This window comes from Ursus americanus, chromosome 14 (assembly GCF_024610735.1).
Source record: "Ursus americanus isolate L20-20 chromosome 14, mUrsAme1.1.p, whole genome shotgun sequence".
In the NCBI taxonomy this organism is placed as follows: Eukaryota; Metazoa; Chordata; class Mammalia; order Carnivora; family Ursidae; genus Ursus; species Ursus americanus.
In genome coordinates this window covers 59,760,453-59,781,730 of record NC_142140.1, presented here as the reverse complement: position 1 = coordinate 59,781,730, position 21,278 = coordinate 59,760,453, and the positions used below count along the sequence as shown (strand labels likewise).

The following is a 21,278-nucleotide window of genomic DNA, read 5'->3' as shown; positions in this document are numbered from 1 at the left end:
GGACAAAAGACCAAAAAAAAGAAAAAAACAAAGAAGAAAAAAAAAAGGTGTGTGATTTTGAAATTTAAAAGAACACTGAAAGTTTACATTTTATAACATTATTATGCAGATTGTATTTAAACTTCAGAAATATTTAAGACAATTGTAACCCTGTAAAGCTGATGAGATATTAAAACAAGACAAAACACTTCTGACTTTTAAGAGAAGACGCTTACTGTGGTGCTTTTTGGGCGTGTCTGGGTCCCGGGGGGCCGTGGGCACAGGGTCTAACCTCTGTCCTGCGGCAGGGACCGCGCCCCGGGGGGACAGGCCCCGAGTCTTCAGGTGGGTGGGTGTGGCCATCGGCATGTCCGTGGGGGCCTGGTGCAAAGTGTCTGTTTCGGGATTTGGGGAGGAGAGAGGTGGCAGGGCCACGGGTGCCCCAGCCTGTCCCCCGCCCCTCAACTAGGTCTCGTGCCATGCCAGGTTCTGATGCCACTGTCGCTCCGAACCCAAGCCCCCGGGGTGTGTGGCCTGGCCCCCGCCCCCTCCTCGCTGGGCCTTCCTCTGGGCCTTTGCCAGAGCTCCTTACCACTGCCTGGATCGTCCTTTCCCTGTCTGCCGGGAAAGCCCCTTGTCACTCTCCGTGACAGGGAGCCGTGTTTGTGCCCCACCCCACCGTCCCACCTGGCCCTCTGCCGTCTTCTGAGACAGGGACCCAGCCTGCGGGACCCACCAGCCTTCCCGCTGGGGTCTGGGTCACCTCCTCACATTTCACGATTCAGTAGGTGTAGCCCCAAACCCCCCGCCCCAGGAGATAAAGGAAAAATAAAAAGGAAAATGTGTCTCTCGGGCTGCAGTTTGCGACTCTGGGCTCAGCATACATGGAAGGGAAATCCTGTGTTCTCGCCTTCAAACCCAAACCACACCAGCACTGCAAAATCTGGGCTGGAAGAGGTTTTCTGGGGTGTCTAATCCATTTACCCTTGTGACCCCCCGCACACAGGGTGTGTGACGGGCTCAAGGTCAACTTGGCTGGACCGAGGGCAGGCCCAGCCTCCTGCCACCTGGCTCCCCCCCCCCACCAGCTCCAGCCTGGGCTGGCCCTGGCCAGTCGCTCCCGCCTGGGTCAGCCCCCAAGGCGGCACTAGCAGTGGGAATCAGCTGCCCCTCCTGTCACAGCTGGGTCATTTCCACACGCCTCCCGTGGCCCATTTCATCCACAGCATTTTCCACTCCTGTCAGAAATAAGTCCGCTGCGTCTTGGGACCAAGAGAGGTCAGAGGACCGGTGGATCCCCCTGCCTCTCAGGGCCCCCTCCTCCTGCCCAGGAGATAAAGGGAAAATAATTTTTAAGAAGAAAAATGGCTGGGGCGCCTGGGGGGCTCGGTGGGTGAAGCGTCTGCCTTCGGCTCAGGTCATGATCCCGGGGTCCTGGGAACGAGTCCCACGTCGGGCTCCCTGCTCAGCTGGGGGGCGAGGGGGGACCTGCTTCTCCCTTTCCCTCCATCCCTCCCCCTGCTTGTGCTCTCGCTCTCTCTCAATCTCTCCCCCACCCCCCGCAAAAATAAAATCTTAAAATAAAAGGGAAAATGGCCCTTTCTTGCAAACTGGTTCAGCCAGTCCACATCTTCATTCCTCCACTGAAGAGGCCTAGAGAGAGGGCAGGAGGCCCTGAGGTCACATAGCCCCAGGGGCACCAGGGAGAGCTCAGGCACCCTCACGGCCCTCCCAGCTTCCCAGAGCCTGCCAGCCTCTGCCTCCCGAGCTTCTGAGCTTGTGAGGAGGTCCAAGGAGGCTCCTAGGAGGAACCATTCAAAACCTGATTCGCAGAGCTGAGGGAGCCTGCAAGGAGCCAGGGTTTGCAGCGGTGGCCGGAACAAGGAGAGGGTTTTCACCTGAGTCATCCTCCCTCCTGCCTGTCATTGGTGCACAGGACGGGGGGCTGCCCCGAGGAAGGAAGGTGCCCCTGGGCTGGGACGCCAGAGCAGTGGGGTCTGGTCTGGTTCTTCAGTGTCCCCACTGCCTGCAAACAGGTGCTCAATAATGAAAAAAGAATAAATGAAGAATTCAGGGCTTAGACTGGGGCTGGGGGGCAGGGAAATATCTGTGCCTCAATTTCCCCCATCCTGCTTTTGCCGCTACAGCCACACCCTCCCAGACTTGGATTTGGGACCCTGCACCCACCCAGCTGGCATCAAGGAGGTCTGGCGACTAGGTGGTCCTAGACGCCCCCCAAAGTGTGGCTGCTGTCCTCTTCTGACACAACTGGTCTGTCCTCATTCCACGCTCCCCGGGCTGGGGGTGGGGTGACCTCTGACCTCCTGGGAGGCACACAGGGGAAGGAGGCCTGTGAGGGGCCAGGACTGTGATCCAGCTGTGCTGCCTGGCGCCTGGGCCTGCCCCTGCCGAGCGCCTGCCACCAGCGCCCTCCGGGCATCAAACTTATAACCCTGCAACACATATCTGCTGCGCCCGTCCCTGCGTCCTGGAACCCAGGAATCTGGAGACCTCCAGGCCTCCCGGAAGCAGAGACAGACTCAGGACCCAAATTCCATAGCAGTGGGAAACCACAGTGTCCCTGCGGTGCGTGTGGGGAAACTGAGGCCCAGAGCTTCGCGGTGATTTGCTTCATAACTCAGAAGTGCAGATTTTAGAAGAAAGGCCGCCTGGGCCCGCTCCTGGGAGCCACACGGTGTGGTTATTCTAACGGGATTGCACGGAGTGCCAGGGGTTTGGGAGTCAAAGAAAGGTTTGATTTGGGGAAACCCACGTTTGGAAAGTGTAAGTTAGCATTCCAGGTGTTTTTTCTTAGTCACACTTTAAAAACAACATTCGAGGAAGCGGGGGCATCAGCTGGTTCTGGGGGTGGGAATCAGGAAACCAGTTTCTACTCGCCCCTGTCTTTGAACCAGGAGGCCCCCGTCTGAGCGTCCCCATCTGGCAGCTGCTGGGGGCTTGCACACTCGGCTCGCCGCAACTTACAAAAGTCCTTATATTTCTTATGCCCTCTCACCCACCCCAGGATAAAATCCAGGCTCCCCACTGCCTGACAGGTCCTGCATGGCCCAGCTCCATCCTCCACGGTCAGCCTCAGGGCCTTTGCACATTCCTCTGCTCACCTTTCCTCCAAGTTGTTCCCTGCTCAAGCGACACCTGATCTGGGAAACCCCTCTTTCAGACCCCCAAACGAGGCAGGCCCCCGCGACACCCCGCCCTCCCCAGGCCTGCTTCTGCTGTGGCCCCAGGGCGGGGCTTGTCAGCCAGGGCAGAAGCCCCTTCCGGGTCCGGCCTCCCGGTCGGAGGCTCGCGCCTGCCACCTGGCGGCCGGGACGGGGGCTGCAGATTCCCGCGCCCGTGGCGGGAGCCCGGCCCTCGCTCCGGCGGGGTCCACCCAGCCTCCGGTGGCGCGGGGCTGGGAGACCCCGGCGGTGGAAGCCCCGGCACCCCGCCACGCCGCCTGCGGGCACACGGCCCAGGATGGTCACGCGCGCTCCCCTTCCGAGCGAACCCAGCTTCTCAGAGCTGTTGTGAGACACGACCTGGCGCCGGCGGCGGGGCCCACGGACTCAACCGGTGCCGCGGCCGCCACCGAGGCCCCGAAACGAAGGTACACGTCGCGGCGCCCGGAGAAGGGGGCTCGGGGCGGGCCGGGGTCCGTGCTCCCCGCGCGAGGGCTCATCGGGGCCTGAGGGCCGGCCCTTTACGACCCGCACGTTAGTACGAGGAGAATCCGAGAGGTTCTGTCACTTGGGTCAACCGCGCCCAGCGGAAACGGCCGGGCCAGACCTGCAGGCTGCGGGAGGCCCCGAGCCACGGTCTGCCCACCGGCTGGGGAGACGCCTCCCCCCAGGATCGCCAACCGGGCCGGGGAGGGAGCCCGGGCCGCACGGGAGCCACCGCTCGGAGCACGTGGTCGGCGCCGGTCGGCCGCGCAGCCGCGTGGGCGGTGCTCTAGCCCCCGCGGCGCGGGGCCCCAGTCTCGCTGGCATGACGTACTTCCGGGGCGTTTCCGGCGGCAAAATGGCGGCTCCCATGGAAGTGGCCGTGTGTACGGACTCGGCGGCGCAGCTGTGGAGCTGCGTGGTGTGGGAGCTGCATTCGGGCGCCAATTTGCTCACGTACCGCGGCGGCCAGGCCGGACCCCGCGGCCTGGCGCTGCTCAATGGCGAGTACCTGCTGGCGGCGCAGCTGGGCAAGAACTACATCAGCGCCTGGGAGCTGCAGCGGAAGGTGCGGCGGGGCGCGCCCTGGCCCGGGCTTCGTGGAGAGCGCGCGGGGCGCCCGAGAGTGGGGTCGTGGGTAGGGTCGGTGGGGGCCGCACGCTTTCTGAACCGAGGCAGGGATGCGGAGTCTCGGTTGAGGTGTGCTGCGCATGCGCGGGTCTGGGGGGGTTTGGAGGAGGGAAGTGCGCGCCACGCGGGTGGGATCGTTAAGGGCGCTGCGCGCACGCGCAGGGCTGAGGGTGGGTCCCTTGGGGAGAGTGGGGTGTGGGTCTTTGTGGCAGCCGTCCTTGATTCAGGGCTGGGGGAGTGGAGAGAGCCCGTGGGCGCGAAATTTAATTAAAGGGAGGAGTCTCCGTTGGAGTTTCGTGGGTCTCTTGATCTTGGGAGGTGAAGTCCGAGGCCCGGGAGGGTGATGCGTTTATTTCCCCAAAAAGGAGATACTGCCCTTTCCGCATAGGGGCCCATGGGTCTCCTCTTAAAAACATCCAAAATGCAGGGACACCTGGATGGCTCAGGGGTTAGGCGTCTTCCTTGGGCTCAGGTCATTATCCCAGGGTCGTGGGATCACGTCCCATGTGGGGCTCCCTGCTCAGCGGGGAGCCTGCTTCTCCCTCTGCTGTTCCCCCTGTTTGTGCTCGCTCTCTTTTTCTGTGTCAAATAAATAAATAAAATCTTAACAACAGCAAGAACACCCAAAGTGCAGCCCGTGAAGCTTGTGGCTGCCCAGTTCCACCAGCTGAAGTCTTGGCACAAGCTCTGTTCTCACTTTGCCTGGTGTGGCCTGCACGCAGTTGTGAAGTTTTTCCTTTAGATGAGGAAACAGGGTCAGGATCACAGGCCAGATCTTAGGGAAGGCAGGACCGTGGCCAGTGGGCTCTCAGCTCCTTCCTGGACCCTCCGTGCCTTGACACCCCCCGTCCCGGGTAAGCCCCATCCTGCTTTTACCCGACAATCTGCAGGCCTCCCCGTCCACCTGCAAAGCCTGGAGCAGGTAGCTTCTTGATGAGCCTTGATTTGTTCAAACCACCCTTGTTCCTCCTCCTCTTTCTGGCTCCCTCGGAGTTTTCTCCCCACTGTCCCTTAGCTCCTGAGTTCCATGTGAAGCTCAGAGGCTTCTCGTGTGTCTAGGACCAGCTGCAGCAGAAGATAATGTGTCCTGGGCCTGTCACGTGTCTGACCACGTCACCCAATGGCCTCTATGTCCTGGCGGGGATTGCAGAGAACATATACTTGTGGGAGGTAAGAGGCGGTGTAAAACCAACGTGGTGGGATTTGGTCTGCAGGCACTGCGCTAATTAGGCCGTGTCATGGGCCCCTGGCTGGCTCGGTCTGTCTGCCTTCAGCTCAGGTCATGATCCCAGTGGGGTCAGCCACGTTGGGCTCCCTGCTCAGCAGGGAGCCTGCTTTTCCCTCTCCCTTTGCTCCTCCCCCTGGTCATGCACGCTCTTTGTCTCTGTCAAATAAATAAATAAAACCTTTAAAAAAAAAAATTAGGCCATGTTGTCACCAACATTTGGTTCTGTGTGGGTGGGGGAGACCCACCTCACCTCCTGCACAGGCCGTGCAGGGTTTGGGGCCAGAAGGTGGACACATAATCATGTTCTGCCTTGTTCGAGCTTGTCCATGCCTGTAAAACGACCTCTGTCCTTCCCCAGAGGTCACAGAGTGCCACAGAGACTGAGGGGCCTTAGTTATTTCACTCCTGGGACTTTCAAACGCCAGTGCATGATTCTAAAACCGGGAAGCGACTGTTTGGGTGCAGGGAGGGAAACTGAGGCTGGGGGGTTCCCCAGAGGTTAGCCATCATGGCAGAAATCCTTGCCTTGGTGCAGAGGGCACGGGCAGAAATCCGTGTCCCCTCTGTGGATGACGGGCATCTTAGGTCTTGGCTGGTGGGGGCTGCTCTCTGGCCTGGCTCCCCCACACCCTTGGAGCTTTCCTGGCGGGTGTAAGTCGTGACCACAAGGGGGCGCCCCACACAGCGTGAGGGGGCAGCTGGGGTGAGGGCCAGACTCAGGTATCTGCCACTGTCCACCTTTTCCCCCTTCCCCCTGTGTGGATGAGGATGGGGCAACAAGCTGGAAATCCTCAGAGCAGGGGCCTCAGTGGGGAAGGGTGTGTGTCCCTCCAGGTTTTCCTCTTGTGAGGACAGCGGTCGTTAGGGTTAGGGCCACCGTACTCCAGCGTGGCCTCAGTCTAAACTGGGTAGACCTGCAAAGACCCGTTATTCAAGTAGGGCCTGGTCTCAGGAGTTAGGATGTGAACCGCGTGTACTAGGAGAATACAGCTCAACTCAAAACAGAATCTGGGTCCCCCCAGCCCACCCCACCTTCCCGGGCGGTATGATGGGCTCACCTGTCCCCGCCACCTGGGGCCTCCCCTTTCCCTCAGCCCCGCTCACTGGCCCGTCTCAGCATGGTGGCATCTGAAGACAGGGACTTCCTGCTCCTGGGTCCCAGGTCCAGCTGGTCCACACAGACGACCCCTGCCCTCCCCGGACACCTTGATGACATCAGTCCCTCGCCCTGCACTGGACAGGGGTCCTCGGGCCACAGGATGCCCAGGACTCAGAGGTCTGGGTGACTGGACAAGGGGGTGGGAGCTCAAACAAGACCGTCATCCACTTGGGGACACGATGGGAACAGGCACAGGCAGGACAGCTGGGAGGAGGTGTGGTCCACCCGGCCTCAGTGTTCCTTCCAGACCCCCTGGCTCTGGCACAGCCGGTGTTGGTGGGCACGGCGCCCCGTCTCCTGCCCTGATCTGTGTGTGCCCCCTGCAGGTCTCCACGGGGAACCTTCTGGTCATCCTGAGCCGCCACTACCAGGACGTCTCGTGCCTGCAGTTCACAGGGGACAGCAGCCACTTCCTGTCGGGGGGCAAAGACTGCCTGGTGCTGGTGTGGAGTCTGTGCAGGTCGAGGCTGGGCCCCTTGGGCTCTGGGTCTGCTGCGGAGCACGTGGGAAAACCCAGGGTCCCAGGGTGGGAGGGCTGGGGGGCTGGGGGCGACTGGCAGTCCAGGGGCCATCGGGAGCCATCTGAGAGCCTCAGGGGGTGGGAGGGGCCTGGTGGGGACATGGGCACCCCCCGCTGAGGTCTGTTCCTGCCACACAGTGTGCTGCAGGTGGACCCCTCCAGAACCCCGTCCCCCCGGCACGTCTGGTCTCGCCACACTCTCCCCATCACAGACCTGCACTGCGGCTTTGGGGGTCCCCTGGCCCGGGTGGCCACCTCCTCCCTGGACCAGACAGTGAAGGTAGGGCCCCCCCACACCCCAAGTGGACCTGTGAGTCATGCCCTGGCAGCTGACGGGTTCTTGGCCAGCCTGAGCCAGTGAGTGGCCTCCTTCCCCCAGGCTGGCAGCTGCAGACAGCTCTTAATCCCCCTGATGCTTCCGGCCTCAAGGACGGCCAGAGGGTGGATGGTCCAGCCTGTGTCGGCTTGGAAATTCCCACTTGGCTGCCTGCGCCTGGCAGCTCCCTGGCCAAACCTCGGGGGATTTGAGGGCACCCCAGCCCTCGGGGCTTTGCCACGGGTGGGAGCCGATGGCCGCTAACGCAGGGGTCATGGGCACGAGAGCCAAGTCCCATCCCAGGGCAGGCTGAGTCTCAGCCCCCAGGGCCCGTGGGTGGTGGCTGTGGTCCCAGCTCCCCAGGGGTCCAGAGTCTCCTGGTCAGGGCTGCCCGGGCTGCAGCGGCCGGAGCGCCTGTCCCACACCCGCCCGCACCCCCAGCTGTGGGAGGTCTCATCGGGCGAGCTGCTGCTTTCCGTGCTCTTTGATGTGGGCATCATGGCCGTGACCATGGACCTGGCCGAGCACCACCTGTTCTGTGGCGGCAGCGACGGCTCCATCTTCCAGGTCGACCTTTGCACCTGGGTGAGTGGCAGCGGCAGCGGGGGTGGGGGAAGCAGGGGGTCTGTGGGGCCCTAGGGCTGACGTGGCTCGTGGGCCCTCTTGGCCTCCACAGCCCGGGCAGAGAGAGAAGAGCTTCCAGCCAGAGCAGGACAGCGGGAAGGTGTTCAGAGGGCACAGGTGCGGGGCTGGGGGCCGTGGACGCTGGGGTGTGGGTGGGAGGGGCCCTGTTCTCTTGCTCTTGGTTCGGGGTCACCTTGTCCATCCCCAGGAACCAGGTGACCTGTCTGTCTGTGTCCACCGATGGCAGCGTGCTGCTCTCGGGCTCCCATGATGAGACCGTGCGTCTGTGGGACATCCAGAGCAAGCAGTGCATCAGGACGGTGACCCTGAAAGGTGAGGCGCCCCAGGTTTGGGGCACGGGCCAACCGGCTCCTCCTGCCCTCCCAGAAGCATGTGGCTTTCCCCGTTGGTGCACAGCAGCATTGTCTGGACGCGTCTGCCGCCTCCGGGTCTGGTGCCCTGGGTGGGGGGGGAACGCTGCTCCCGGACCGCTGGGGGGCGTGGGGGCCGCCTGCAGGGCCTGACTGCGGCCCGCCCCGCCGCAGGCCCCGTGACCAATGCCTCCATCATGCTGGCGCCGGTCAGCATGCTGAGCTCGGACTTCAGGCCGGGACTGCCCCTGCCCCACTTCAACAAGCACCTGCTGGGCGCAGAGCACGGGGATGAGCCGCACCGCGGGGGCTTCACGCTGCGCCTGGGTCTCCACCAGCAGGTAGGCGCTGCCCCCCACCCGGACACACCTGCCCTGGGCCTCGGCAGGACCTCCCCCACCCAGTGCCTGCTTCGCGCAGCTCTGCGTTCGGTGGGGATCGGGGTGGTGGTTGACGTCACGGCTGCCCTCCGCTAGGAGGCTTTGTGACCGTGCGGCTGACCCCAGCCAGGTGTCGGGCACCAGAGCTCAGGAAAGCCGGGAAGTTGGGAGCAGACGTGCGCTGCGCACCAGGACGCGAGCGGGAGCAGAGCTTGAGCTGAAGGCGCTGTGTTTCCAGCTGCCGTCAGCAGGCGGCGCTCATACCGCCGGCACCCAGCCCAGGGGGCCTCCAGGGATTGCCTCCTGCCCCCCAGGCCCAGGAGCCCCTGCCTGTCTCTAGGCCATGATCACCCGTCTGCTGGCCGGGGCGGCGTGCCCAGACGCCACCCAGCAGGAGACCGACCGCCTCCCCCCCGCAATGGCGGCCAGCCGTTTTGCTGGGTCCGGGACTGGAGGCACGGGCTGACCGGCTGGCCTGTCCCGTGCAGCTGCCTGACCTTGGTCTCCGTGCGTCTCTGCCCCCGAGCCTTGCCGGGCAGAGTCCTGGCGCAGGGAGCAGACGGGAGCATGCGGGTTGGAGCCCGCGGCCTCGACGGAGACGTCAGGCTCCACGCCCCAGTCTCCCCTTCGGTCGGCGGGTGTCAGGCAGCCGCCTCCCACATGGCGCGCTGCCCGGGCCGCTGACGCAGACCGTTGTGCGTTGCAGGGCTCGGAGCCCAGCCACCAGCAGCGGGCGGAACAGCTGCACGCGGTGATGAGCAGCACGATGGAGAAGGTGGGCGCGGGGGGCGGGCTGGCGACGCCCTGGGCCCCGCCCGACTGCGACCCCGGCTCCCTGGCCTCTGACTCCGTCCCTCCACAGAGCGTCCTGGGCGGCCAGGACCAGCTGCGGATCCGGGTGGCCGAGCTGGAGGACGAGGTGCGGAACCTGCGTAAGGTCAACCGCGACCTGTTCGACTTCTCCACGCGTATCATCACCCGGCCGGCCAAGTGAGCCCGCACCCCCGCGAGACCGGCGGCGCCCGAGGCCGCGGCTTGCGGGGAGCTTCACGCCCGCGAGCGGTCATGTTCTCCAGATGTTGGGTCACCGGTGTTTGCGTGGCCTTTTGGTGCTGTTGTGTTTCTAACAAAAGAACTAAAAGCCCCTCTTCTCTGCGCACGTCTGTGTGCGGCGGGGCCGCCCCAACTCCCGCGCTCAGCAGCACGCATGGCAGGACCTGTCTCAGCAGAACCCACTGGGCCCAGTTTTTAACACGTAGCACCGTGAAGCCATGGTTCTCAGACTTTGCAGAGGCTTGCTGGCTGCCCCAGGGCCTTGGCTCACCCAGGAGGGCCAGGCAACTCTCGGTGGGAGGGGGCACTGGAGCAGGGGGAGCCTTTGAGGTGCAGGTGGAGGCTTCTGGGGGCGGGGGTGGTTCAGAGAGAGCAGTGTGGTCCCTCTGGTCCCGTTCCTCTGATGGCTTCCCAAGGGTCCGGGGCAGCCGGCTCTGGCCAGGGTCCTCCAGAGGGACCCGTGCGCACGCAGCTCGGTGACAACATTTCTTGTTGGCACCAAGGGTCCGAGGGAGGCCAGGTGTCCGAACTGCCCTGGGGATGCGACCTGCACCCAGCCAGCACCTGGACCCCAGCCTGGACACGTGGGCCCCCAAAGCAATCCTCGGAACCTTCCAGAAGGCTGTCCCTGACTGACAGCCTGGCTTAACGATCCAGAAAATCAGTGTGATTTAGCAGGCGCTGTACTAGCTGCAGCTGGAGCCCACAGTCCACGCTGCGTCTGTGCTCCTAGGCTCAGGGACGGCCCCTTCCTCGGGCTCTGCGCCCTGGCCGGGGGTCCAGCCGCACTGCAGCTGAGGGGGGGGCGTGCTGAGTGAGGGGTCCTGCTGGCTAACTGGGGACATCACGCCATAAGCCCACCCCCCCCACACACCAAGCCGCCCCCAAGGCCAGGATGGGGAGGGGGTCACAGCAGGAAAGGGCTTGGCCAGGTCCTGATGATGCCAGCCCGCACAGGGCCGGGGGCTTGGCACTCTGTCCCCCACCCCAGAGCACCAGGGTCTCTGTGTCCCTGCCTGTGAGCTGGGCCTGGTCTACCCTCACCCCTTGGTGTCCGGAAGGTCCAGCAGGTGGTGGAGGGCTTCAGGTTTGGCTGAGGTTCCCCGGGGACCAAAGCCCCACCTCATGCCTGGGCCCTGGCAAGGGCCCCTCCGAGACCCCCGGTGCGGCGTCCCTGCGTGGCCTGGCTGCCTGCTTCGCTTCCACCATTAAACGTTCTGGAAGGAGACGTGTGGCTTATTCTGGGGGTCTGGTGCTCGAAGGGGAGCTGGCGGGGGGCCATGAGATGGGCTGGGGGTTTCGACCTTCATCTGGGAGGTGCTGTATCCCAGGGCCCCTCATCCCCTGAGGATTCACGTGGTCAGAGGCCCCCCCGCACCACCCTGGACCGTCAGCTGCCCACTTGGTGGGCCCTGGATTTCCTCCAGCTGCATTGCTCTGTCCTGTGGATGGGGGCGGAGGAGACCATGGGGGCTCCTGGTTCCCGTAGGGCTGGCGGCGGGAGGGGGGGCGTGCTGTCGTCTGACTCCAGCCCGAGGGCAGCAAGGGACACCTGGCCGGCCTGGCGCATCACCATGCAGATGGCCTCTGTGCCCACACTGTCTCCAGCGCCCGCCTGGAAGGTTGCCCATTGTCCGCGCCCTGCTGCAGGCCTGTGGCAGGAGGACACGGGGTGGGGGGGTGGAGTCCACTGACTTCTCCCTCCAGTCACCACACAGCCTTGGACAGGCCGCACCTGGGCCCAGACTCGGTTTCCCTATGGGTAAGGGGACAACATTTTCTAGGTCTGCAGGGAGCCTTGGGGAGCCCGTGCACTGCTGGCCTCGGGCAGGGCTGCTGCGTGGCCGCAGCAAAGGCCACTCTCCCATCCAGGCTGAGGGTAATGTGTGTGTCTCGTGGAAATACAGTCTGACCCCAAATCACGGGCGGTCCCGGCCGGACGGGAAGATGCCAGCAACACCCGATGCTCGTGGGTGTCCTGTGTGTGCCGGCCGTGCTGCTCCTTAGACCTCGGTGGAGGAGAAACCAGAGCCTCGTCCCCCCTCGGGCGGGGGAACAGGGGACGGGCAGCTGGTGTGGCAGACAGGCTGGGGGTCCTCAAACGGAATCGCCATATCCCCCCGCAGTTCCGTTTCTGGGTATTCCCCCAAAGGAAATGGAAGTCGGGGTTCAAAGAGGTGTGTGCACCCCCTGTTCACAGCAGCAGGAGTCACAGCGGCCAAGATGGGGGGGGGAAGCACCCCAGGTGTCCACCTGCAGGTGAAGGACACACAGCGGGGTCCGTCCACGCGCTGGGCACGACCCGGCCCTAGAACGGAAGGGAGCCTGACACCGGCCACAACGTGGATGGACCCTGACACCTGACACCTGCCACGACGTGGACAGACCCCGACACCGGCCACGACGTGGACGGACCCTGAGGACATAGCCTGGCCAGGTGGCTGGACGCTGTGGCCTTGGCAGCCAGAACCCAGCCATGTGGCTCCCCGACTCACCTCGAACTGTGATCCCGGCTGTTGGCTGGCAGCTGGCATTTTTATTCATCGGACGGAGTTTTATCCCTGCCTCCCCAGTGCTGGCTCCAAAAGGAGACGGGTGTGTGTGTGTGCGTGTGTGTGTGACAGAGAGAGAGAGACAAATCCACCGAGGGGACGTTCAGTCATTCGCGCCGGAATGTTCTGTGCCAGAGCGGCTGCCCTGGGCCCGGCGGGATCTTGGGACCAGCTTGGGTTTCTCTGCCTCGGCCCTCTGGGGCAGACAGGGTGAGAGAAGTCTGTGCAGGGCGCTGCTGGGCCTGGCTCAGCGGGGTTTATTAAGTACCTGCTGCATACCAGGACCCCAAGAAGAGCCCCAGTCATTCAAGGGAGGAAGGCGCAGAGAACATGGAGAGGGCTTGGGGAATGCTCGGCGGCTTCTGCAGCGTGGAGGGCGTCCTTGTCCGAGCTGGAGCAGCAAGCAACTCTAGAGCGCCTACTGTGTGCACGCCTTGGAGACAGAGCATTAACAAGCCAGACCCACTCTTGCCCTCCCACAGTTGAGTGGGGAAGGGGCCACGAAATAAGAAAGCAGAAACACCAACAAAAATTTGAGGGCATGTGACAATGTGGGGGGGGGGAGGAAGTTCTGGGGGACAAGCAGGAAGTGTTTTCCGAGCAGGGGCTTTCGGCGCTGGGTCCTGAAGGGTGAGGAGGCCTTCTCTGCTCCAAGTTACCTGCCTGCAGCTGGAAGGCAGGCGATCTACCCTATAGGTTCCCGTCAACACGATATACCTCAGTTTCCCCAGGGCGCACACGACGTTAGGGCACGCTCAGGTGGGCGGGTCTAGGTCGACCTGGAGGTGGGGGGTACTGCTGTGTGACCACGGAGGCAAACCGACCCCTCCCGGGGCTGTTTCCCTGACAGCAGTGAGCCATCTTCTCAGGCGGGAGGGGGCGTGGGGGTCCTGGAGTGGAACAGGGCTGAGTATGCGGGCCGATTTTGACACCATATCTCTTCCTGGTGCGAAGCCTCGGTTTTCTCATCCGTAGAACCGGGAGATAACTCGCCGGGCAGGGAGCTGGGAAGAGCAGTGGGTAGGCGCACCCCCACCCCCACCCCCGCGCGGGGCGGCCACGAGGGCCTCAGGTTCCTGCCCCGGAGAGTGGGTCCCACTCCTCCCCAGTGGGTCGCTAACACGGGGGCGGGGGGAGGGGCGAGGGCGGGCGCGGGTGGCCGGGGCGCGCAGGGAGGGGGCGGGACAGCGAGCTGCTGGGCGGGGCGGAGATCCCGCCTCCCGCGCACCGCCCCCCGCGGATCCGCCCGCCGCGCCGCCCGCAACTTCGGGATGGAGTTTGTGCGGGCGCTATGGCTCTGCCTGGCGCTGGCGCTGGGGCCGCGGCCCGCCGGGGGCCACCCGCAGCCGTGCAGCGTCCTGGCGCGCCTGGGGGGCTCGGTGCGCCTGGGCGCCCTCCTGCCCCGCGCACCCGCCGCCCGCGCCCGCGTTCGCGCCGCCCTGGCCCGGGCCGCCCTGGCGCCGCGGCTGCCGCACAACCTGAGCCTGGAGCTGGTGGCCGCCGCGCCCCCTGCCCGCGACCCCGCCTCGCTGGCCCGCGGCCTGTGCCAGGCCCTGGCGGCTCCGGGCGTGGCGGCCGTGCTGGCCTTCCCGGAGGCGCGGCCCGAGCTGCTGCAGCTGCACTTCCTGGCGGCCGCCGCCGAGACCCCCGTGCTCAGCGTGCTGCGGCGGGAGGCGCGCGCGCCCCTCGGAGCCCCGGTACGCGGTGACGCCCGGGATCCGGATGAGGGAGGCCCCGGGACGCTCCTGGGGCGCGGGGGCCGGGGGTGCGACGCCAGAGTCGCCGGGGCGCACGGCACCCGGACTTCTGCACCGCGGATCCAGGAACCCCGCCCCCGCCCCGGGGATGCCCAAGAATCCAGACGAAGGGATCCCCGGGGCTCACAGAACCTGGACCCCTGGACCCGGGATGCTCCCAGAGCGAGGGAACCCAGAACCAGCCGCGGGACCCCGTGAGATGCTCGTGGACCCAGGATGGCGAGACCCACACGCGGCCCCCTCCGGGGCGCGCAGCTCCCGTGCAGACCACTTTCCTGGGCCTCGGTGATGGAGCCCACCGTGCCTCCTGCCCCTTCCGGCCCCAGGAGCCATCCCCTGTTGAGCAGGGCCCCTTCCCGGTGGGAGGGCGTCTCCCAGTTCCCACCAAGCAGGGCCCCAGGGTGGGCAAGGGAAGCTCCATCCCTGGGGGTGCAGTTTGGGGGTTTTCCCAGGCTCCTCTGGGTGCGCTGTCACTCAAACCCCTCCATCCCCCACCCTCCCCATCTTTGGAGTTTATTCTCTCCTTTATTCCACCCCCAGGCCTGGATTTGGGTCTGAATAAGTAGAAAACGGGATAAGGAGGAGAAAAGGGTGACTGTCAGGGCTCTGGGTGTCCCGTGGTGTCCCTGGGACAGACCCCTTTCCCAGGACAGCAAGGAGGGGCCCAATGTAGGAATATGGGTCGGCTAGGGGCCTCCCACCCTCCAAACCACCTTGAAGCCCCCTCCCCAGCTTCCTTCTCCTCAGAGAGGGGAGACGCGGACCCTAGAGGAGGCCCGGGGTCTCACTAACCCCGCTGTCCCTGTGTCAGGGCCCGTCCCCTGTCCCCTGCCCCCCACCTTGTGGGAAAGATGCAGGACCCAAACCCAGGCCGGTGGCGCCCTCTGCTGCCGCCTCCAGGAACTGAGCCCCTGCAGTTGTAACGTCAGTCTTTCCGGAGAGCTAACTTGACCTCTCCGGGGTCAAGCAGCAGCCCCAGCCCTCTGCATCCTGTCCCCACCTGTGCAACACCTTGGAGGTCTTGCAAGCTTTCTCATCCTTCACAGGCTACAAGCAGATCCAGGAGAACTTTCTGGGTGCCACTGGGCAGAGAGGGGCCCCTCAAAGTCCTGGCTGGCCAGGGAAGTCTGAAGAGACGAGGGGCAATGGAGCTGGGTTTTGAAAGATGTATAGGAGTTGGCTGGCATAGAGGGATAAAGGTATTCTGGCCGGGGAATGCAAAAAGCCTCAAAGCGGGGCACTCCCAGGGTGGCTGGAACCAAGAGAGTAGGCCCCGAATGTCAGGCCAAGGAGGCTGGGCTTTGTGCTGATGGCAGTGGGGAGACAAAGAGGGTTTGGAGCAGGGGCGGGCTGCAGGAGGCAGGCTGCCGTCCAGGTTTGAAGGTGACGTCTATTTATTGAACACCTACCGATGGGGGTGGAAGGGTGTGGCGGGTCACAGGTGGCCAGCCCTAACTCTGACCTCCCCCACCAGAGCCCGTTCCACCTCCAGCTGGACTGGGCCAGCCCCCTGGAGACCCTGCTTGATGTGCTGGTGGCTGTGCTGCGGGCGCACGCCTGGGAGGACGTCAGCCTGGTGCTCTGCCGCGTGCGGGACCCTGCTGGCCTGGTGGCCCTCTGGACAGCCCGGGCCGGCAGGGCCCCAAAGCTGGTGCTGGACCTGAGCCGGCCAGACACAGGCGATGGGGAACTGCAGGCACGCCTGGCCCCCCTGGGGGCCCCAACAGGGGGCTCGGCCCCAGCCCCGGTGGCCATACTCCTCGGCTGCAGCCCGGCCCGCGCGCGGCAGGTGCTGCAGGCAGTGCCCCCTGGACCCCGGTGGCTGCTGGGCACGCCACTGTCCGCGGAGGCGCTGCCCACTGATGGCCTGCCCCTCGGGCTGCTGGCACTGGGCGAGGTGGCCCGACCCCCGCTGGAGGCCGCCATTCACGACGCGGTGGAGCTGGTGGCACGAGCCCTGGGGAGCGCAGCCAGGGCCGAGCCAGAGCGCGCCCTACTGCCTGCGGCGGTCGGCTGCAAGGAAGGGCAGCCGGCTGGGCCTGAGCCCTCTGGCCGCTTCTTGGCATGGTGAGTGAGGACCCCATTGTGTGTTGGGGGGTGTGTGGGCCCCACATCCAGTCGCTTCTGCCTGTGAGTCATGAAAGCACCATTACTGGATGCTTGCTGTATACCAGGCATTGTGCCCTGACCAGGAAGTGGGTTTCCGACTCCGGCAGGAGCGGAGCCAGGGGAGGGGCCTCGGGGGAGGGGCTCAGGGTGCTCTGAGAGAAACAGAAGGCCGGGGAGGGAGACAGGCGAGGCTGGCACCTGATCCCACGGGAGCCCTGCAGGGTGAACAGCCCCGCCGCGCCAGGCGGCTTCACCCGAGCCTTTCAAGTGTGGAGTTGTTGGCTTCGGGCCAGAGGCGTCATCTCTGCCTCCATGGCGTGGGTGCCCAGCGGGCCAGGGGGTCTGGTGGGGGGCACACGACAGCATCCACCGTGGTTCCTGTCCCCTGAGCCCCCACCCCCCGCTGCCTGACACTGGCCCCCTGCTCCCCAGGTTCCTGGCCAACACGTCCTTCCGGGGCCGCACGGGGCCCGTGTGGGTGACCGGCTCCTCCCAGGTGCACATCTCCCGGTACTTCCGAGTGTGGAGCTTGCGCCAGGACCCGCGGGGTGCCCCGGCCTGGGCCACCGTGGGCAGCTGGCGGGCCGGGCGGCTGGACTCAGAGCCCGGAGGTGCGGCCGCACAGCCCCCACCCTCCTCGGGAGCGCGGGCCCGGCCCACGCTGCGCGTGGTGACGCTGGTGGAACACCCATTTGTGTTTGCCCGGGAGCCGGACGAGGATGGGCAGTGCCCCGCAGGGCAGCTGTGCCTGGCCCCCGGCACCAACGACTCGGCCACCCTGGACGCGCTGTTCGCCGCGCTGGCCAACGGCTCGGTGCCACGCGCCCTCCGCAAGTGCTGCTATGGCTACTGCATCGACCTGCTGGAGCGCCTGGCAGAGGACGTGCCCTTCGACTTCCAGCTGTACATCGTGGGTGATGGCAAGTACGGTGCCCTGCGGGACGGCCGCTGGACCGGCCTGGTGGGGGACCTGCTGGCCGGCAGGGCCCACATGGCAGTCACCAGCTTCAGCATCAACTCAGCCCGCTCCCAGGTGATGGACTTCAGCAGCCCCTTCTTCTCCACCAGCCTGGGCATCATGGTGCGGGCCCGGGACACGGCCTCGCCCATCGGCGCCTTCATGTGGCCGCTGCACTGGTCCATGTGGCTGGGCGTCTTTGCCGCCCTGCACCTCACCGCGCTCTTCCTCACGCTGTACGAGTGGCGCAGCCCCTATGGCCTCACGCCCCGTGGCCGGAACCGGGCCACCGTGTTCTCCTACTCTTCGGCCCTCAACCTCTGCTATGCCATCCTCTTCGGACGCACCGTCTCCAGCAAGACGCCCAAGTGCCCCACGGGGCGCCTTCTCATGAACCTGTGGGCCATCTTCTGCCTGCTTGTGCTGTCCAGCTACACGGCCAACCTGGCCGCCGTCATGGTCGGGGACAAGACTTTCCTGGAGCTGTCGGGGATCCATGACCCCAAGGTGGGCAGCTGTGGGGCCTGGGGGTCAAAGCTGGGAGGTCACCCACTCACCCAATTCCCATCCCAAGACGCAGCTGCGTGCCGCTGCCCGCTCCTGAAAACATTTATTGAGCACTTGGTGTGTGCCAGGCATTGGGGGGCCCAGCTGGGACAAAACAGGCTGGGGGCGGTGTCAAGAATCAAGCAAACTGGACAGTGTGTGGGATGGCTGTCAAGTGTCAGGGAGAAAACAGGGCAGAGTGGGGACACAGGGAGTACTGGAGGGACATCTTCTCAAATGGGGGCAAGGAATTCCTCTGGGAAGCAGTGACATTCAGGGGGCTTTTACGTAGATATCAGGGAGGAATGTTGGGAGAGAAGGCACAGCAGGTGCAAAGGCCCCGAGGCAGGAGCCGAGTGGGAGCAGGAGCACAGGGCACATCCTGCAGGGTGTCTAAAGCATCTCCTGCGCCGGAACTCCGCCCCCCCCCCCCCCCGCCCCGGAGCCCTGGAGGGCTGTGAGCAGAGCAGAGGTGTGTCCCAGTCTACATATCTCTTTTTAATGAAACATTTTAAATATTCCTGAGAAGGGAGCAATGAGCACCATGAATGAACCCATCGTCCAGCTCCAAAATCAACCCCCAGCCAGATTCCCCCCCAGGCAGGCCCCAGCTGCTGGACTGTCATTTCACCATAAATACTCCGGAAGATTTCACACGCATCCGCTTCCCCCTTTCCCAGTCGTCCCCCCACCAACGGTTTGTTTGAATCTGGGTCCTAAACACACACATGCTGCAGGTGGGTTTCCTCCCCACTTAACTTGTCCCAGAAATTCGATTGCTGTAGGTATTTTTTGTCCAGTAGAACCCCCCTGCTGTTTGGATCTGGCTGATTGTGTCCTGGGGGGGGGGGCTCATCCAGTTCTGCTGCACCCCGGGTCGTATCCTGTGTCAACTGGTAACACCTAGACCCAGGGTGTGAGGAGCCAGCCGCGCACCACAGGTTGCTGCTTTAAAAACTGAACGAATGAACTCTAAGTGCGCCGCAGCGACTCGAGAACAGCACAAGGACGGGTGTGTCCTCGTCAGAGGCCCCAGACACTGCTCTGGAGGCTCTAATTCAGGTCTGGCGTTTTGGGGGTGCCGTAGCCACATCAGGAGGTATGGGTCAGTGGAACCGCTCACTCATCCATTGGCAGTTTGCAGAGCGCGGCTGTGCTGGGAGGCCAGGGTAGAGGCGGCTGGCCCAGGGGGCTGGGAGGCTGAGCGGTGGGGCAGGCTCCGGCAGACCCGGGGAGAGAAGAGGGAGGCCAGGGGCCAACTCGACTGGGGCAGGAAGATCCAGGAGGCCCGGTGTAGGGGCCCGCTGGGGAGGGACTCCCGTGAGACCCCAGGGGAGCCGTGGAGGAGGTCTGGGGTTCAGGGCCAGGTCTGCACATGGGGGCCTTTAGAACAGCGGCTCTCACCCAGGCAATCCTGCCCTGGGGGGACAGCGGGCCCTGTCGGGTGACACGACTGGGGAGCTCCTGGCATCGAGCGGGTGAGGCAGGAGTGCTGCGGAACCGCCCAGCGCCCAGAAGGGCCCCCGGCTGATCCGGCCCCAGTCGGACCGGCGGCGGGAGAAGCTGGGTGAGAGTCCGGGGGGCCCGGGCAGCCCCAGGAGCGTGCACGGAGCAGGGCGCGTGGGGGAGCTGCAGGCCAGGGCCAAGTGCCCCGGGCTGACGAGCTGCGCCCCCCGCAGCTGCACCACCCGTCCCAGGGCTTCCGCGTGGGCACCGTGTGGGAGAGCAGCGCCGAGGCCTACATCAAGAAGAGCTTCCCCGACATGTACGCGCACATACGGCGCCACAGCGCGCCCACCACGCCCCACGGCGTAGCCATGCTCACGTGAGGCCCAGCGGGGAGGCGGACGGGGCGGGGCCGACGGGGCGCAACACCTGGGGCGGGGCGGGGCGGAGGGAGCGAGACACCTGGGGCGGGGCGGGGCGGATCTGGCAGGACACCTGCGGCGGGGCCGGGCGGGGCCTCATCCCACGGCTCGACCCCCGCAGGAGCGATCCCCCCCAACTCAACGCCTTCATCATGGACAAGTCGCTCCTAGACTATGAGGTCTCCATCGACGCCGACTGTAAACTGCTGACCGTGGGCAAGCCTTTCGCCATGGAGGGTGAGGGGCCTCCGGGACCAGCGGCCCTGGGGCGGATCTTCTGGAGCTGCGTCCAGCCTGGCCCCAACCCAACCCTGGCCTCCCCCAGGTTACGGCATCGGACTCCCCCAGAACTCGCCACTCACCTCCAACCTGTCCGAGTTCATCAGCCGCTACAAGTCGTCTGGTTTCATCGACCTGCTGCACGACAAGTGGTACAAGATGGTGCCTTGTGGGAAGCGCGTCCTCGCCGTTACAGAGGTGGGGGAGGGCCCGGGACCCGGGGTGGGGGGCCCTGAGCCTGCATGGGCCTCACTGAGGCGGCGAACCTCCTGCTCATTGCCAAGATGCGTGCGCTCCTACGTCTCCTCTGAAACCCCAGCTCCAGTGGTCCCCGGGAAAGCTGGCTCCCAACGGGGAAGGCCAGCCTCCTCTCTGGCCCAGTCGGGCCCCACCCCCCCCAGCGCTCCCGAGTCTGGCCCTGCCGGTGAAGGGTTTGTGCCCCTGTGTCACCGCAGACACTGCAGGTGGGCATCTTCCACTTCTCCGGACTCTTCGTGCTGCTCTGCCTGGGGCTCGGCAGCGCTCTGCTCAGCTCGGTGGGCGAGCACGTCTTCTACCACCTGGTGCTCCCACGCATCCGAAGGGGCAACAAGCTGCAGTACTGGCTGCACACGAGCCAGGTGAGGGGCTGGCCGCAAGCGGGCGGGCGCGGGCAGCCTCCATGACCCCGACAAGGCCTCTGTCTGCGCTTGCAGCGAATCCACCGCGCCCTCAACACAGAGCCGCCGGAAGGACAGGAGGAGCCGGAGCCCAGGTACAGGGCCCCTCCCCTGGGGGACAGCGGCTCCACACGCCCGGGACCCTGACCCCGGAGGCAGAGTGGCTGAGGACACTGACCGGGCCCCATCCGCCCCACGTCCCCAGGGCTCTCGAACAGCAGCAGCGGGACACACCGGCAGCGTCCCCGGGCGCGGCGAGCTTGACGCGGGTGCGTCGGGCCATAGCGAGGGAGCGCCGCGTGCGCTTCCTCCTGGAGCCCACGGAGGCCGCCGCAGCACCTGCCTCAGAGGCGGAGGGGCCGCCCGAGGGCCCCGTCTGGCTCTGCTCCAACAGCCGCCTGCCGGCTGTGCTGCCCTCCGGGCCTCCGGCCCCCGGCGAGCTGCAGCAGCTGGAGCGGCGCATCCAGAGTGCGCGCGAGCGCCTCCGCCAGGCCCTGGTGCGGCGAGGAGAGCTCCTGGCCCAGCTGGGGGACGGCCCCTGTGACCGGCCTCTGCGCCTGCTCCAGGCCCCTGAAGTCGCCCGGTGACCCACCCCAGAGCCCGCACCGAGGCCCCCCCCTGCGCG

General features: G+C 65.2%; 2 protein-coding genes across 5 annotated transcripts; both read left to right on the top strand.

The window, feature by feature from the left end:
• Positions 1–3,308: 3,308 nt before the first annotated feature.
• On the top strand, positions 3,309–11,153 carry WDR18 (WD repeat domain 18). 4 transcript variants are annotated; one of them, XM_045800245.2, is made up of 10 exons: positions 3,309–3,589; positions 5,334–5,444; positions 6,988–7,121; positions 7,320–7,461; positions 7,939–8,082; positions 8,174–8,238; positions 8,330–8,454; positions 8,667–8,833; positions 9,579–9,647; positions 9,735–11,153. In XM_045800245.2, exons 2-10 carry the CDS (start codon positions 5,355–5,357, stop codon positions 9,864–9,866), a joined length of 1,068 nt encoding a protein of 355 aa, XP_045656201.1. In that variant the 5' UTR covers positions 3,309–3,589; positions 5,334–5,354; the 3' UTR covers positions 9,867–11,153. The 4 variants fall into 4 exon arrangements, with proteins under 4 accessions (XP_045656201.1, XP_045656200.1, XP_045656199.1 ...); XM_045800243.2 differs by lacking the exon at positions 3,309–3,589 and adding an exon at positions 3,608–4,212 and having other exon boundaries at positions 8,369–8,454; XM_045800242.2 differs by lacking the exon at positions 3,309–3,589 and adding an exon at positions 3,609–4,212.
• Positions 11,154–13,748: 2,595 nt separating this feature from the next.
• Positions 13,749–21,273, top strand: GRIN3B (glutamate ionotropic receptor NMDA type subunit 3B). Its single transcript, XM_087867467.1, has 9 exons — positions 13,749–14,174; positions 15,709–16,301; positions 16,776–17,808; positions 19,527–19,672; positions 19,837–19,952; positions 20,041–20,192; positions 20,450–20,614; positions 20,690–20,748; positions 20,859–21,273. The coding sequence occupies exons 1-9, from the start codon at positions 13,749–13,751 to the stop codon at positions 21,238–21,240; spliced, it is 3,072 nt and encodes a 1,023-aa protein (XP_087723593.1). The 3' UTR covers positions 21,241–21,273.
• Positions 21,274–21,278: the final 5 nt, after the last annotated feature.